A 17139-nucleotide genomic window follows, 5' to 3' on the forward strand; every position below is an offset into this window, starting at 1 on the left:
CTATACTTTAAGCCTGTCTTCTTGAAACCTCCTGTCTTACCCAATATTCCACCACTCACTATCTATTCCACTCCCATTCTCTTGGATTTTGTTCTCATTTCCCCCTCCTTCCCCCCCCCCCCCCTTCAGAATCGTAAAATACCATGGTCATAACATGTTATTTTTTAATTTTACACACATACAAATAACCATGATTAAAAAAAAAAATTAGTTATTACCAGAAGGTGAAAAAAAGCTTTATTGCAAATTAAACACCTCACAAAAAAATAAAGCATCAAACAAAAATAAACATAAAGAGAGAAATATTGCACTTGAAATACAGCTGTACAAATATGACTGTCACCAATTTTTCATGTTGCTTTTCATTTCTATATAAATGTTTTTCTTTTAAAACTTGTATACAATGATGTTATTTGGTTGAATATTTACAATTCAAAATGATCAGGTGGGGTACGTCCGGGGGGGGGGGGCAGCAATAAGAAATTGAGTGTAAACATTATTGGAAGACAATGAAAGATTGTGAGCTCGTGTGTACCTCATGTTCCAACATGAAAAAATATAGGTAAACACATTAAACAAATAAGAATATACAACATGCATTGGTATAAAATTTTATATCCTTGAATCATAAAAAAATGCTACAAATCAAAAATGTATTTTCTTTCTTCCACTTTATTTTTTGAAACACTGAATAATTGACCTCATTTCACTGAGGAAATTGTATTTTGTTCTTGAAATAGAAGATACCAACATTCAACTCATTTGATATATTATTTATTCATTATTTTTGTCAGAGAGGCTTAATAATTCCAAGATTTTGGCCCATACAATGATGTTATTTGGTTGAATATTTACAATTCAAAATAATCAGGTAAGGTACACCCCCGAGGTGCGGCCCTGGGGTGCAGGCGTGCACCAATACAAACTGACTGTAAACATTATTGGAAGACGAAGAAAAATTGTGTACTCATGTGCATTTCATGTCCATCATAATAAAATGATAAACAAATAAGAAAATACAATCTGCATTCGAATAGAATTTTATGAATATAAAATGTTTTTTAAACCCTGAATAATTGACCTCATTTCATTGAGAAAAGTAATTTTTTTCTTGAAATAGAAAAATACCAACATTCACTAATTTGATACAAAACTTGTCACCATGATCATTTATTTTGTGGGTTTTTTTTCAGAAAATCTTAATAATTCCAAGATTTTGGTCTCATTTCATAATCAGCCGATTAAGAAGGAAGACATGATGATGATATTATGAAATGTAGCCTCTTGAAATCAGAATGATGAACTGATCTTGATATAATCAAATATGATGATAAAGCCTCTCTTATCCACAAAATAAAAACATTCCATTTCCCTCTTTAAGGAATTTTCCAAAGAGAATATTGGTTAAGTTGACATGGCAAACTTCAAAGCTAGTCCATAATGGCGCTTTTCACCAACTTCTAGCAAAGTCCCTGTGAGGTATCAATATTTTCTCCACAATTAGGAGTGTTTTTCTGCTTATGGCCTTAATTATGTAAGAACAAGAATGACCTAGAGGTAATAACTACACCAAAATGTTCGATCTTATCCAAAGCAAGAAGATACGTGTACACTCTTCAAAGGTTTGATAATGGTAAGATGGAATTCTTGGGAGAATCAGAGAGTACCCATGATTGCTGGGTGGTTTCCCACTCTTCCTTCATACATGGAGATCAGGGTATCCCACTGACCAGGTTTGCCTTCTCTTCTTACCGGGGGTAGAACAGGATTGGTGGGGCATTTAGGAAGGGGGTAAAATGCCTGGAAACGTCTTGATTTCTCTCTCTGCCTCGAGACGTTCATCCTGGCATCCATCAGGTGGTCATTGTGTTCTTCCGCTACTCTTGTATCATGCGCTGCCTTCTCAACAGCAACCTGCGCTTGTCGCATCAATTGCCGATGCTCTAGGTACCTACGCACCAGTTCTCGCTGGCTCATTTCATGCTTGTGCTCGGCTTGGACAAAGTCCTCTTTCTCTTGTAACAGCTTCTCACCTCTTGCTTGTCTGTCATGGCGAAGCAATGCATTGGATATTGATGTGTGCTGACTACCAAATTCATGACTGAATGTGTTCTCCTTGCGCACCCTGCCAGTGATCTCTGAATCTTTGCCTCGGAGCTCACGCCTCTTCTCCAGCTCCTCGATCTCTCTGTTAGCCTGCTTTTCATATGCATGTGAGATCCTGGTGATCTCCTTGTCACGTTTTTGCATGGCTTTGAGGCGTTTCTCTTCCAGGAAGTTCTTTGCCCTGAGTTTGCCTTCAGCCTTCTGCTCTCTAATCATGGCCACCTTGTCCACCTTGGCGGAGAGCTTATCTGATGTCTCTCGGTCCCGGTACGCCTGCATCACTGCATTCAAACATGACATTCCCATCGTTCCCTGAGCTCGAGCAAATAGCTTCTGATCAGCGTTCATCGGTTTCTTGTGGACAGGCTTCTGAGGCGGTTCCGTAGTCCTCATCTTATGGGTGAAGGCTGCCGCTAGTCCCATCCTCACATCTTGACCAGCCTCTCGCTTTGATATGAGAATGTCCTGCACCGGGTCTAGTCTATTCACCGCTGGTCTCAACCCAGACAGTCTGAATTTAATCACCACTGTGTCTTCCTCATCTGAATATTCATCCGAAGAGCGGTCTCTCAACAGTTCACTATCTGACAATGCACCTAACAACTCAGGAACGGTCTTAGACTTCTTCCTCTTAGTCTTCTTCTCTTTAGGTTTCCTTGGCTTCTTGAAATCCTGACCCATGCTACGACTCAGACCTGGTCTTGGATCACCTGGTCCAAATCCTTCTAAGAAAGGATGTTCATCAGAAACAAGATGGAGGTCACCATGAAGTTGTCTCATCTTCGCTACAACGTTCGCTCTTCGTTTAACAAACCCATCTGCAGTTGTGGGTGTTGTGATGGAATCCTATACGGAAATAAAATAGATAAAAATCAATCGTTTTATGACTGTTGAAATATAATGTACACAAACTTCTTTTTTTCAGTATGAGTTGTTCTGCATTATCTCATGGAAAAATTCTTACGGAACACTGTGAGGAGGAATCACGGGAGCGTTTTATGAAAGGAATAATGACTATTTGTTATAAGCTACTGAAATCCGTTTCACCTGACTGGCTCAGATCAAATGTATCAATGAAAATCACTGACAGGACATTCCATGAAACACGCCACTGGTTGATGAGCTGTATGTAAGAGCTGAATGGACCATGGTTCTTTGAGGCATGTCAATGGGATATTACCGGTAGCTTAAATGTGGCCTTTACAATCAGTGATTATTTATCACACAAATTCAACAAAAGTAGACATGTGACATATCAACTAACTTTGACTTAAGATAATTTCCCAAACATTGCCTGCTGAGCTCTGATGCTTTGCCATTTTTTTCAAAGGTCAAGTCTACGCCCACCCCTATCTACAAAATAAAGTTGATATGAATTGCTGGACGAGAAAACCAACAAGTCAGAAACTGATTAAAAAAAAACATAATTACAACAGGATGTAAAAAATGACAGATATGACAATTTTTTTCTCTAATAATGTAGAATTGATTGGGTTTGATTCCTCACAAAAAAATGTTAAAACATCTTCAGTCGAATCTTTTGTGTTTTGGTGGAGATCTACCATATCCTCAAATCTTTATAAAAAAAAACGTTCAATACTTCGTACAGTAACATAGAAAATAAGCATGACTGTAGGACATCAAGTAAACTGAAATGATGTGAATATATCTATTTTGTGAAAATAAACAAACCTTTGAAATGACACAACTTTCTTATTTTATATACAATCTTGATGAAATTTTCAATTTTACAGTTGCTTGACTCTTTTCTCTATTCCTTCATATTACCCTTTTCATTAAAGTGAACTTGACTTTAAGACATGAATTATTCTACAAAGGGTACATTAGGCAAGACATCACAGTATTGCAATGACAAATAAAAAAGCTATTCTCTTTTTTTAAATGGAATTTCATGTCCCATGGTTTATTACCCACCTTTTCCTCCACAAGTTTCCCATGCTGCAGTTCTGCAAGTCTCTGCCTCCTCTCTGCCACGGAATGGCTGACGGGTGACTTCGATCCCGGTCTCCTATTCTTGAGGTATGTATCGTAGTCCATCCTTGAGATGGATGTCTCGGTGGCCGTACTGCTCATGGCTGGGCCAGGGGAGATGGCCTTGGGGACAGTGGAAGGTACCTTGGTGGGAAGGACAGCAAGTGCTGCTGTAGAGGGCGGGGCAGCTCGTCCTTTCTTCTCAGTGGTTGGTGGCTTCCATACCAGTCCTTTGTATGCCCTCCAGTAGCGTTGGATAGTTACAATAGCCCTAATGACGCACGAAGTCAGAATATTTAAAACAGCAATTAAATCAAATGTACATCGTTTCGACAGGTTAATTTGTACACATCATTTTTGTGGAGGTGTCGTGGTCTAGTGGTTACGACTCTATTCTTTCAATCAGAGGGACGTGGTTTCGAATCCACAGCCATGGCGTGTTTTCCTGCTGCAAGAAATTTTCCATCATTATGTTGCACTCAACCCTGGGGAGGTGAATGGGTACCCGGTAGGATTTATTCCTTGACACACTGAGCTACAGCCGGGGTAATACCAAGTATCAAGCGCAGTAGAGTATATGCAATTATAGTAGCTGCGCTATATAAATGGACCATATTATTTTGACAATGTCTCTCAATCCTAAGGACTTAAAGAGTTGGATTTTGGTGTTTGTTTTATGTAAATAATGTGAATCTGCATAAAAATGACTTAGGTTTTCCAAAAAATATTTTTTATAACATTTATTTTTAAATATAAGTTTGTAGATTTTCTGGTCTATCTCAATCTCAACAAAATACATCAGCCTCTTTTTTGATTGAAAACCTTTTTTTTTGCTTGTCAAATTTTTTCCTTGGGAAAATGTGCCCCCCTCTTTACCCATTATGCATGGGAAGGGGGCTAATCAAGTGCCCCCCACCCTCTTGGTATATTGTGCAGCATCCTATGGTGGAGATCCTCTAGTTCCACTGGCCAACACACAAAATCTTTAGAAATCACTGTTCGTGCCATTGCATACCATCCAATAAAAAACCATGTTGACTTACCATACTTTGGTTCTTGCCATGATATTAAATGCCTTGCGTGTTAGCCAGCCTCGAATGTACCGCTGGATGATAAGGACCGGCGAATGTTTAGCCTGGATGTGGGACACCATACGTAGCACGGCTCTGACATGGGCCAGCTCAACAGCTACACTTGAAACCTGTGAAAGATTGAGATCAAATCAAAATAAACCAAACCCAGGGCACATTTTGTTTTTTTGAGAAGCTTGCGACAGTATCCTGGAATCACTTTTCTTTTATTTATTGTCATACGCAGGTTTTTTTATGCCCTTGCTTAAAATAATATTATTCAATCCTGCATGTACATGTACTCTCCTATTTGCTGCAGTAACTGGTGCCCGCGATCATGCTCACTTCTCCCTCACTTGATCCATTCTTTTTTCTCTCAACTCCTTTCATAATAATAATATAGGATTTGTATAGCGCACGTATCCACCTTGTTAGGTGCTCAAGGCACTCCTATATTACCCTGGCTCAGCTAGTCTACCGATTCCGGTGCGCACAGCTTTCTGAGGAATTACTTCCCGCCGGTACCCATTTACCTCACCTGGGTTGAGTGCAGCACAATGTGGGTAAATTTCTTGCTGAAGGAAAACACGCCATGGCTTGGAATCAAACCCCCGTCCTTCAGATTGAAAGACAAGAGTCTTAACCACTAGACCACGACGCCCCCACTTTACTAGCCCTTCTTCCTTTCTTCCTGTTGAATATATATCATATAGTTGGTGTATCCCACCATGAGCGTTTGCTCTAAGGGACTTACACTGGGGTAATAAATATGTTACAATATAAAGTGATTTAAATAGAAACATTACAAATACTAAGCACTATAACAATTATTCTTTTTCTTATAAACAAACCCTGTGTATACATTTCTTTTCTTTTATGACAAATTGATTTGGTATGAATATAATGTTGTGAAATTAAACTTTTTATGGGGCTTCTCCAGGGCTCATTTCAGCATTGGGGGGGGGGGGGGAATTGTCCCAAGCCCCCATGCAATTTTATTTTTCCCTGGAAGGAAGGAATATCAAAACCATGCACACAACATGGAAATGAAATACATGAGATAAAAACCAAGGATCTAGGAAATTGACAATTTTGATATCTCTTTCATTTCAAACAGCTTTTAATTACATTTCATTTTCAAAAAGGTACAAATTTTTACCTTTGATCCAGTCATAAAATAAAAAGCAATGTACTTTGTGGGGGAGAGGGGTTTATTCTCCAAAAACGGTCATACATTATTTCTATAAATTATGAATTGGGAAAAAACACTGCATCTTAGAAGGCACTCCAATTAGTATAGTGCTCAAGGTGGTGATTGCCATCACCCCAGGGAACAAGCATTACAAGGAATGAATCCCCATCCAAGGTGCCCAGTTACGAGACTGTATTAAACTGTGTCTCTAAATGTTCAGTAGGAGTTTGCAACCAATATCCCGCATTCAGATCATCCTAGAGCGCCAGTCCCTCTTACTCTCATTCCAAGTCAATCACAAGGCTTCAAGCCAGCAAGGCCTAGAAATTAACAACTTACTTGTTTGTAAGGCAGGATCATATTGATGTAAAATGATGAGTTTAGCATGCTGAAATGATCTCCAAAGAATGCATCTTCTATGATCTCTTCATCTGATATTACATGGTTGTCTAGAGCCTTCAAAGACCAAACACTATTAAAAAAAAAAAAAGTCAAAACTTCAAGTCACACTCACACATATACCAACCTATATAGAGACATCTTAATCAAACTTAAAGAACAGTTTTCAAGCCATACTCACATTTAAATTTCCTGAATTATCCATCATCACAAACATTACAGTGCATGCTACTGCTTCATTGCATTTAAGCTTAACCCTAATTAGGCTATTTGTTTAGAGGGGGGGGGGGGGGCGATGGTTTACTTACTCAACGCTTGTGGGCGCCCTTCCCCATGAGCATGAATCAAGCGTTTCAAAAAAATCACTGAAGTGTCTGATCTTCCCCTTGTAGTATCTTTGTTAAAGCCTACTTCAAGTTTTGATACATCCCCAAAAGTACCAAGTATGTGTTTCTTGTTGGCTGTTTTACATGAAGATAAAGAAAATTCATTTTGGCTGGGTCCTAAATTAAAATAATATAATTATATAACAAGGGCCAAGGAGAAATCCATAAATACTAACCTGTTAACGACGTGATGTCTGTATGTCATCTTCAGGCTGATTGGTGTATCATATAAGGTCATGAGCTGGAGGTTAGGTGCTGCCCCCACAGCTTGCAAGTAGTCCAATCGACTGATGCTGTTGTCATGGAGATAAACCGCTCTCAGCTCATTCATACCCGCCCAAAACTTCTCATCAGGTAACTGGTTGATCTGTGACAAGACAAAATTATGCTTTGTTAGGGCTTAAAATTAGTCCAAGGCCATTGGAGGTCATGGGTGCGTATGCCCTGTCGATAGCTAGTCTGCAAGCACAGACTCAAATTTGACAGTTTAAGCAAAACCATGTGTAGAGTGAAGACTAGACTCCACCCTCTCTGTCTGTGTCAAATATGTAAACATTTGTGAGACAAATTTCTCATGCCACAGTGCACAGTGAATCTAGTCTCACTACTTCAGACTCTGCATTATGCACTATGCAAATTGCAAAAACCAAGGGTCTGTGTTTGCAGACTAGTTGATGGCAATGGCAATTGAAATTTGTTGAACCTTTTTTTCTTTTATTTGTCCCATTACTGCTGATATCATCTCTTTGCCATAAAATATCAAAATTTAGGGAGTGAACTAAGACGATGCAGTCTGTATCATCATGCAGGATGAATTGATGTACTGTGAACAATTTCAGGAATGTTGTCAACTGATGTAAAAGTTATCTTTCCATGTACAAAATTAAATGAAAATTTAAAAATGATATCTTGAACACATACCAGAATACAGATCCCTGGGCTCCCTAGTTATCCTATTAAGCATCTACATGTACAGCCCACCCTCATGGCTTATTCATTTCTTCTTTTTTTAATAATAATTTGATAATTTATAACAAATTGACAATACTCATGTCTAGGGAAAGAATGAATTACAAGCTTTGCCTTTCACTAGTTTTCTCCCTTCATATCTTCATCTTTATACATACTGTGTCTCTAATCTGCACTTCAAATGTTTAATACTAACATAGTCTTTTTTCTACTGAATTACTGTATACTGATCACTCATGTTTTGTTATTTCTCATCAAATGTTAAACTGTATTGCATTTTGTGAGATATTATACAAATGATGCATTGGTTAGAGTGGATCTATAGGAACTGTGGGCACAAGGTAACTTTGGTTTAATATGTGTTATGAAATATACCTTGATCTTAATAACTAACCTGGTTGCTATGGAGATCCAGCTTGACTAATCGTCTACAAGCGGAGAGAGCCTCAAAGCTCCGGATGTAATTCCCAGCGAGGTTACAGACCCTGAGATTCATGCAGGCGCCCACAGCACCAACATCCCGAAGGTGGACACCACAGAGGCGGATCAGCAAGACATCCTCAAGCTTTCTCACATCTTGGTGTTGTTCTTGGCATACCTGTTTGGCCGAAAGGAGTGAGAGCCATTAAAATATGTGACATCAATGTGACTAAACAAACACAAATCTGTAATATTCATAATAATAATATGCAACATTTATAAAGAGCTATACAACTGTTTCTACGCGCGGCATACTATTCCCCCGGCTTCAGCACAGCTACACTGATCGGACACTTGAGCATTCAAGGAATTCCTTCCTATGGGCTACCCATTTACTACACCTGGGTGATGAGGGACAAATGCAGATAAACGCCTTGCCAAAGGACGCGAGTGCTACAGTGGAATTTGAACCCCGGACCTCGCAGTTCAAAGTCCAGAGACTTATCCACTCATCCACAAAACCTCTACTTCTACATATTTACCCTATCATGACTCCCATCTGTAGAAAGGCCTATGATGAAATGAAGCCATATTCATTTTAATATTTTTCTCCCGAGGGGCAGGGGCAAAGCATAAGCTGTTCTAAATTACACATAGCAAGGGAGCAAAGTGACCAAATTAATCACGATAAAAGGTGTGGTAGGTGTGTGGGGGGTGTCATTAAAATATTGAAAAAGAGGGGTCTGGCTCAAATCAAGTCAAATCCATGAAAAATGTTCAATAAGAAAAATAATTGTTTGTGTTTTTTATCTGTATTACCCATTTTATTTTTCTCTATTTATCCAAATAAAATTTTTGTTTGGATAGATTATCCCATTTAACACTGATATGGATCATAAAGTTTGATTTTAGGCTAAAAGCAAAAGCAATTTATGATGTCATGATTGTAAGCATTCAAAGAAACAGATCCAATCGAGGACTCTAAAACTTATTATCAAACTCTTCAAACCCTTCTATCAAACCCAATTTTAGAATTGTTTATGTTCATTCAAATAATCATTGGTATTGTTTTATTTTAGGCTAAAAGCAAAAGCAGTTTATGATGTCATGATTGTAAGCATTCAAAGAAACAGATCCAATCGAGAACTCTATAACTTATTATTAAACTCTTCAAACCCTTCTATCAAACCCAATATTAGAATTGTTTATGTTCATTCAAATAATCCTTGGTATTGTTTTATTTTAGGCTAAAAGCAAAAGCAATTTATGATGTCATGATTGTAAGTATTCAAAGAAACAGATCCAATCGAGAACTCTAAAACTTATTATTAAACTCTTCAAACCCTTCTATCAAACCCAATTTTAGAATTGTTTATGTTCATTCAAATAATCCTTGGTATTGTTTTATAATATTATGCATGTCTTTAGAAACAGGTGTGCTCTTGTGTCCTTTATGAGATACTCCTAATTTCTTTATTTCCTATACTTGACCAAAAAATAAATGAAAATTTGCATTGAATTTTAATAAATCTTCAAACATCATACTTAAACTTTAGCTATTGTATCAAGAAAGTGTGTAATTAAACAACCTCTATTTCCATTAATTATTTGGCTAACTTACACTTTTTTCAAGTGAATAAACAATTCTTGGTTTCTTACCTTGATAATTGAAGCCTCCGAGGGTGACTGTAAGTAACCCCTTTCTTGTGCCTGACGGAGAAACTGCATGTTGCGTTCCTTCTCCATGATATTTCGCAACAGCCGAGGTCGCTGTTGTTCATGAAGCCATGAGAGGAGCTGGGGTTGGCGTTGCTGGTTGGGTATCTGATTAGCGGGTAGCATGGTTGAGTTCTTCTCTAATTCACACCATGGACTTTATGTGCTCCTTTGTAGTTCCATAACCGATCCTGAATTTACAAAAGAATGTATGTTTCACAAGAATTAAGATTTATGGGGTATTGATCAGAGGAGACCTGTTATTTTTCTTGACTGTGAAGAGGGGTGAAGGGGTGGGGAGAGTGGGAGACTATTTCAACATACATGTAGGCTCAGGTCTTTGCTGCTCTAATATTGGCTTTATAACAAATCGTCTGGCCTATAGATCTAGGCCCAAAACGTTGAGGTTTTTTTTTATATATCTGAATTAGCCACCATATTATTGTTGGAACATTGTTTTGGAGACTGGCAAGTTTATGAAATAAATCTGAGTTCATTCACTGCTCTCTCTGCAATCATTTGGTCAGTCAACAGCCAGAGAACTGAAACCATGCGAGGCGTTTCAATTGTCCGACTGAGAATCGGTCCATGGACATTGTGCATCTGCTTTCCATGACAAAAGCCACGATCGCAATATATTATATATGTAAAATCGCCAAAGTTTTGTACAAAATGCAGAGACTCCAACCCCAAGCACCTTCTGATCTGGATATTCTCCCCCCTGGATCCCCTAGCAAACTGGAGACTCCAACTTGATATGCGCAAATTGCACATCCCTTGCGGCCTAGCCAGGAGGCTCCTTAAGAGTAAAAATAATTTACCAACGTATGCTTACTCTCCACAGAGCCAGGGATTCCTTCCCATTCATGTACCGCCAAAAAAACACAAACTTTCGCCCCCGAGATTTATTTCCTTCTAAAAGATCTAGCCCTAAATCATGTAAAGGGAAACACAACTTCATTTCCGACATTTCTATGTTATCGATTTAATTTTCAAACAAGAATTCATTAAAAGAACGAGAAAATTATTAATGAAAAGACGAGGATAACTTGCTATCGTGTTTACATCACCATTTTGATCTCTTTGTTATTTGTATTTCGACAAGACGACAACACGCATATCGCGATATGCGTGGATCGTCTTGGCGAAATGCAAAGAAATCAAGATAATTTTCTGTCCTTGATGTGCCTCATGTAGCTTGGGCTGGCGAAAGACAAAAGAGAACAAGATTGCGACGTAAACATTGCGGCAAGTCTTCCCCGTCATTTCAAGATATTTCTTCGTTTTTTAATGAATTCTTTGTATAAAAATGGAATCAATATCGTATAAATGTCGGAAATGAAGTTGTATCCCATTTAGGGCTAGATAGATCTAGATCTTTAGTTTTTCGGAAAGTAGAAATCTTGGGGGCAAAAATTTCAGTTTTTTTCTGCATACACGCACATGAATGGGACGCAATCCCTGGCTCCGTGGAGAGTAAGCACACCTTAAATCAAAGTAACCCTGGTTTAAAGTTGTGCTGGTTTAACTATGGAGAGCCAATTGGGGCACAGATCCTTAACAGTACACATTCAATTTATTAACTCATGATACCCAAATTGTTCATAATTCATGGTCTGGGAATGATAACTGAGTGAAGTATTTTGCTTCATTATGAAAGCAAAAGGTAACAAAATAGCAGAAGAAATATACAATACAAACAGAAATTTTGAAATGTTGGCTCCCCATACAGGCATAATTTTAGCACAGAGTTGGGCACATGAGAGTAATTCATCCGCGTGCAAAGCATGCCGGACACGCGTAAGTAAAGATCACATGACTTTTATTATTGATTAAAATAATTCATTAAAATTAGACAAAATGTTTGTATATCAAAATATAAATGATAGAAACAATGTCATGTTCCTACTCTTTCATAATTAAGGCTTTTGGGGAGGCTAGACTGCATTTTTGTATTTCATTTTAATTATTACCCACAATGCAGTTCGGGTTTTTCTGGCAACGGACTGGCCGAAATTATGGTTAGTCTTATTTCAGGCCATTTAAGTTTTGATTGAGCTGGACAAGTACCCGATTGACATATCAAGCCTTAATGTTAATTGTGACTAATATCAGTGAATTAAAGCAAAATCTATCGAAGGATTTATTTTTTGATGAGCTATGAATGATTTAACACGTGAGTGAATGGGGGTCTGTAATACTCATGTGAGCCTAACCCAGGGAGCTCCGGCCCGTATACTAACCTCGCAATACGTGTGAGTGCCTAGAGACATAGGCCCGTATTCTGAAGTCAGGTTTAACTTAAACCACGCCCACGGTCTAGGCTCACATTAACCCGCACAGCGGGCGGGAGCCCAGGAGCTTACCGTGTATTTGACCATACTCACGGGACTAGCGTGATTTATGGTCTAAATATTTCTCCAAATGAATTGTGAAAACAGAAATTATGCACTTACCACGATTATATGGATGAAGGTCTAACGAGTGGCAGTTTCCTAACATCAAGGCACAGACTGGAACTTGGGTTAATGTGACTGAGCCCACTCGTCATCCCCGACCATTTGCCAAACAGCAAAAGGTAGGGGATGGGACTAGAGGTATGTGAGGCGTACTCATAGACAAAATTTGTGATAAAAAATGTAAAAGTAAGAGAGTTTGACTTACCAGTCTTTCCCCCCGAACCAAACGTTGATCTTCCTTCCGTTGTTGCTGGAATTTATCTTGGACTCAACTATATCTTGTCAATTATTCGAGGACTCTTCGGTAAATCGTCAGAATGTATGATGAAATTTGTCATGATCCTCAGCAGCGCATAGACTTCTACGTAGAGGATGTAACGCGCCCTCTTGTGCTCAATTAAAGAAAGCTAACGGAAGCGACCACACCACTGTCCTCTACAAAGCTGTATAAAAATGCTTCTCACCACAGATACCTGTTTCCGGTGATGCTTCTATTTCGGAAATCCAAGATCCAGCGATAGTAGTCTCTTTCTCCCCTGACACACAATATTTTATTTTTATTATTTTATACATCAGAATAATTTTAGCGCCATCAGCTTAGTTTATTCTATAATGAACTGTATCTTGTCGTATGCTGAAAGGAAATATGATGCCTTTTTTTTTTTTGGGGGGGGGGGTTATTGCTTCTTTTCTCGATCCCCGATGCCTCTCTTTTATTGAGTACTATCATTGTAAGGGTTAATTATTAATATTATTATTTTGGTTTTCTATCATTTTTCATATTATTATGGAATATTCATCATCATATCACTTTTGTAAGCCAACATTTTGTACCATCCTGAAATTAATATGGGTAAAGGCTGAAATGTGAAAAGAATGGAAGGGGCAAGAAACTCAAGACAAAGTGATAAAACAGAACATAATTACGTTCCAATTCTTTTTAATGAGTTTCTTTTATTTATCCAGGATGGGGAGCACATCAGGCTCGTGCCCACCCCCTCGAAAGCCATAGAACACATTTATTTTGCATCCATTTTGTTTGATAATTTGTACTGTTAATTTCATTTGATTGTAATCCTTTATGTTTGGATTTGAAATCAATTAAATTAACTTGAAACTTTCCCGCCCTCCCCTTGAAAATTGTGATCTACCCCTAAATAGGCCTTTGTGGTAAGTGATTTTTTATTTTATTTATTTCTTAATGAAAATCCTTTAGGTTAGGATTTTAAATCAATGAAAACAAACTTGAAACTTCATACTGTATAGCGAGGAGCTGTTATCATAATAAATAAATAACTAAATAAAATAAATCAAAATCAAATCATAATTGTGAAATTATTCGTTACATAAATCTCCTTCACGGGGGGGGGGGGGAGCTTGTTATTTTTTTCTGTAAAAGAAACCACCCCCTCCCCCTTTGGAAAATCCTGGATTCTCCCCTGATTAGACCCACAGTAAAGTTTGTTATTCTGAATTTCTGTTACATAATAATTTGGAAATTAATGCCTAACTTTGTGAAAAGTATTTCTATCGTCAGGTTCATTAATTAGAAAAGAATAAGGGGCTTTTTCATCAAGAGTCCCATAACAGAAAATTAACAAAATCGAAACAACTGAATTTCTCCTTAATTTTTTTTTATTTCATACAAAAATGTCTTATTTCATTCCACTTTCACAACTACTAGTATCACTTTTGACTTTGTATAAACATGAAACAAAATTGCAAATTTGTCTTGATTGAGGCTATCAAGACTTCCTTACCAGAATTCATTACAAGCAAAGTTTCGTCGAAACATCAATGGTCAGTGGTCCAAACGGGTTGATGAGCCTCTATGGTTTCGTGAGTTCTTTTTTCTTTTTCGATTTGTCACTGTCGAACACAATAGACGTAATGGAGGCAGTTGGATGAGGTTCACGTTGAGAAATCGGTGAGTTTTTATTCATTTTTTATATCATATTTATTAATTTAAAGTCATATCTGTCAAAATAACAGTTTACATCAACGGATCAGTTCAAGTATGAACTGATTCGCGATGCTTTGGGCAACAGATGGGGGGAAAATGACCAATGTATATTTTAACAATAGAGAGGTATACAGCCGAGAACGAGGTTATATTATAACCTCGTTCGTAGGATGAGTGAGTAGTGACTGAGCCCAGACCGTGGGCGTGGTTTAACTTTAAGTTAAACCTGACTTCAGAATACGGGCCTATGTCTAGTCTAGGCACTCACACTTATTGCAAGGTTAGTATTAGTATACTATTAGTCTCTAGGACTAGGAGCCTCTGGCTACTCTCAGCTCAGCTCAGCTCCTGCGACCTATCCCATGACCTATCCTATCTGTCCGCGCTGCTGGCCGGCCGCGTCCGCCGGCGCAGCGAGTGTAACGCTGAGTCGAAGGAGTCGGAGAACGTACGGGTACCGCCTACCGGTAGCTGCTTTGTCGTTATAAATTCTCAAGGGTCCCAGCTGATTATTTTTTACAGTTTGATCACACATTCAATAAAATTATTCTATACATACCTTTCTCAAAACTTATTCCTGATTCTACTCCTAGTAGAACTACTTTACCGTACATTTGATAGGCCTTGTTTAGAAACTTGCGAGTCAACGCTGATCACACACACTTCGTTTCCATGCCTTCAACCGTCCATAAACAAATATTCTATGGTGTCGTCGAAGTGCGCAGAGTAAAACAAGAGTAAAACAGAGCGGGCAAATAGGAATAAATGATAAATAATTATAACACCGGGGGGGGGGGGGGTACTTAGGTTTGGTTTGGAAGGGGGTGGGCGGCTGAAGGTTCAAAACCCATACCCATGTTTACGGGTCATTTTGGCTAAAGAGGTACCCATTATTAGGGATTTATTAAAATTTGACAAGCAAAAAAAAAGGGGAAAAAAAGGTTATCACCCAAAATTGGAGGAGAATATGGACGGTAGTACCCTTGTTTAAAGCCAGACTTTCTACCATTAAATTGGGGCCATGTTTAGGGATTTTCCAGCATAAACACACAACCATACCCCATGTTTAGAGATTTCTTAAAAAAGCGACCCATTATATACGCCTCTCTCGCCCTCTTTCTCCCTCTCTCTTATCTTTGTAGGCCTATTAATACCTTGCGTCTTCACGGTAATAATTTTTTTTTTTTTTTTATTCGTGCCATCGAATATTTAGAGATAACCAATTCTTATTCTGTATCCTTGATTAAAGATGATTAACATGAATTTGCATACAATGCCTTTCCTGACTTTCGATAAGCATGAATAACATACAATGTTTTAAGAGGTTGTTCACATAAGTATGTTAAGCAACGGCTTTCGATTTCTACACAACTTAATTTACACCAGCGTGCCACTGAGCGTGGTCATGTTGAACCGCGTGGTACGTCAACTACATGTATATTACAGGGGTGGTAATCATGGTGGGGGACTCAATGCCCCCCCCCCCCCTGAAACAGGGGCGTATAGCTATACGGGGGGCCTGGTGGCACGTGCCCCCCCCCCCCCTGAAAAAACTGGCGGAGCAAAAAAAAAATGGGGGAGAAAGAAAGACAAAAAAAGAAGGGGAAAGATAGAGGGCAAAAGTAAAGGAAAATAAGAGGAGAAAGACGAGTGAATAATAATTTATAAGGAGAGGGGAAGACTTGCAAAAAAAAAACTTTCATGTCACTATATATAAATTTCACTCGCGCTTCGCGCTCGCATTGCATGTTAGAAGTTTCAAGATTAATTGATTGATTTCAAATCCAAACATAGAGGATTACAATCAAAATAAAATGCACAATTTTTGTTTACAAATTATTGAACATAAGTTACAATGATAAATTAACATTTCTAACAATAAACAGAGTCACAAATTAAACGAAACGAAAACAAAAAGAAAAACATAACAAAACAAATCATTACAAAAAACATAACAAACATAACATAACAGAAAACATAACAAAACAAAACAAATCTCATGTGTTAGATGAGAGTCATATCATGCTCAATAGCTAGGCTGTTATGGAGCTTAAAATATCAAGTTTTGAAGTCAACATACAAAACATATTTCAGCTCGAACATCGAGCTTAATTTCATTTTTAGTGCTCTGTAAAATGTCCGTTTTATGGTCTAAATATCAACATTTTCAGCTCACGCTGCGCGGTCGCATTATTTGGTTTGCCAAGTTCCTATTGTTTCCGTGTATTCCATAAAGATTTCAAATATCCCTCGTTTCAGGCGTGATTGTCAAACCGTATGGGAAGGCGGGGTAAGTTGAGCATAGGGGCAAGTTGAGCCACCACCCCCAGGCCAATAATGAATGAGTTGGACATCGTGGTGGTGCCATGTATTGATGACCCATTGCATAATCCCCAACCCCACCACATTTTTCAACTTTGAAACAAAAAATACTTTTTTAGAGGGAAAAGTACAAATTTCAGCCAAA

The 17139-nt window shown here is 38.2% G+C and overlaps 1 protein-coding gene across 3 annotated transcripts; it reads right to left on the reverse strand.

The window, feature by feature from the left end:
* Positions 1-260: 260 nt before the first annotated feature.
* Positions 261-15366, reverse strand: LOC129277629 (uncharacterized). Of its 3 annotated transcripts, none has more exons than XM_064110727.1 (8): positions 15232-15366; positions 10194-10441; positions 8509-8712; positions 7322-7512; positions 6700-6832; positions 5142-5299; positions 4042-4369; positions 261-2952 (listed from the first exon to the last, which is right to left on the reverse strand). In XM_064110727.1, exons 2-8 carry the CDS (start codon positions 10374-10376, stop codon positions 1657-1659), a joined length of 2493 nt encoding a protein of 830 aa, XP_063966797.1. In that variant the 5' UTR covers positions 10377-10441; positions 15232-15366; the 3' UTR covers positions 261-1656. The 3 variants fall into 3 exon arrangements, with proteins under 3 accessions (XP_063966797.1, XP_063966799.1, XP_063966798.1); XM_064110729.1 differs by having other exon boundaries at positions 15285-15359; XM_064110728.1 differs by lacking the exon at positions 15232-15366 and adding an exon at positions 12915-13207.
* Between the last annotated feature and the right edge of the window lie 1773 nt (positions 15367-17139).

Source organism: Lytechinus pictus, chromosome 15, assembly GCF_037042905.1.
Source record: "Lytechinus pictus isolate F3 Inbred chromosome 15, Lp3.0, whole genome shotgun sequence".
NCBI classification, from domain to species: domain Eukaryota; kingdom Metazoa; phylum Echinodermata; class Echinoidea; order Temnopleuroida; family Toxopneustidae; genus Lytechinus; species Lytechinus pictus.

Coding starts and splice junctions, on each gene's coding strand:
- LOC129277629 (XM_064110727.1), bottom strand. CDS start 10,376: ATGCTACCCGCTAATCAGATACCCAACCAGCAACGCCAACCCCAGCTC. Junction 8,713..10,193: donor CGGAGGCTTCAATTATCAAG/GTAAGAAACCAA, acceptor TCGGCCAAACAG/GTATGCCAAGAACAACACCA. Junction 2,953..4,041: donor GGAAACTTGTGGAGGAAAAG/GTGGGTAATAAA, acceptor ATTTCCGTATAG/GATTCCATCACAACACCCAC.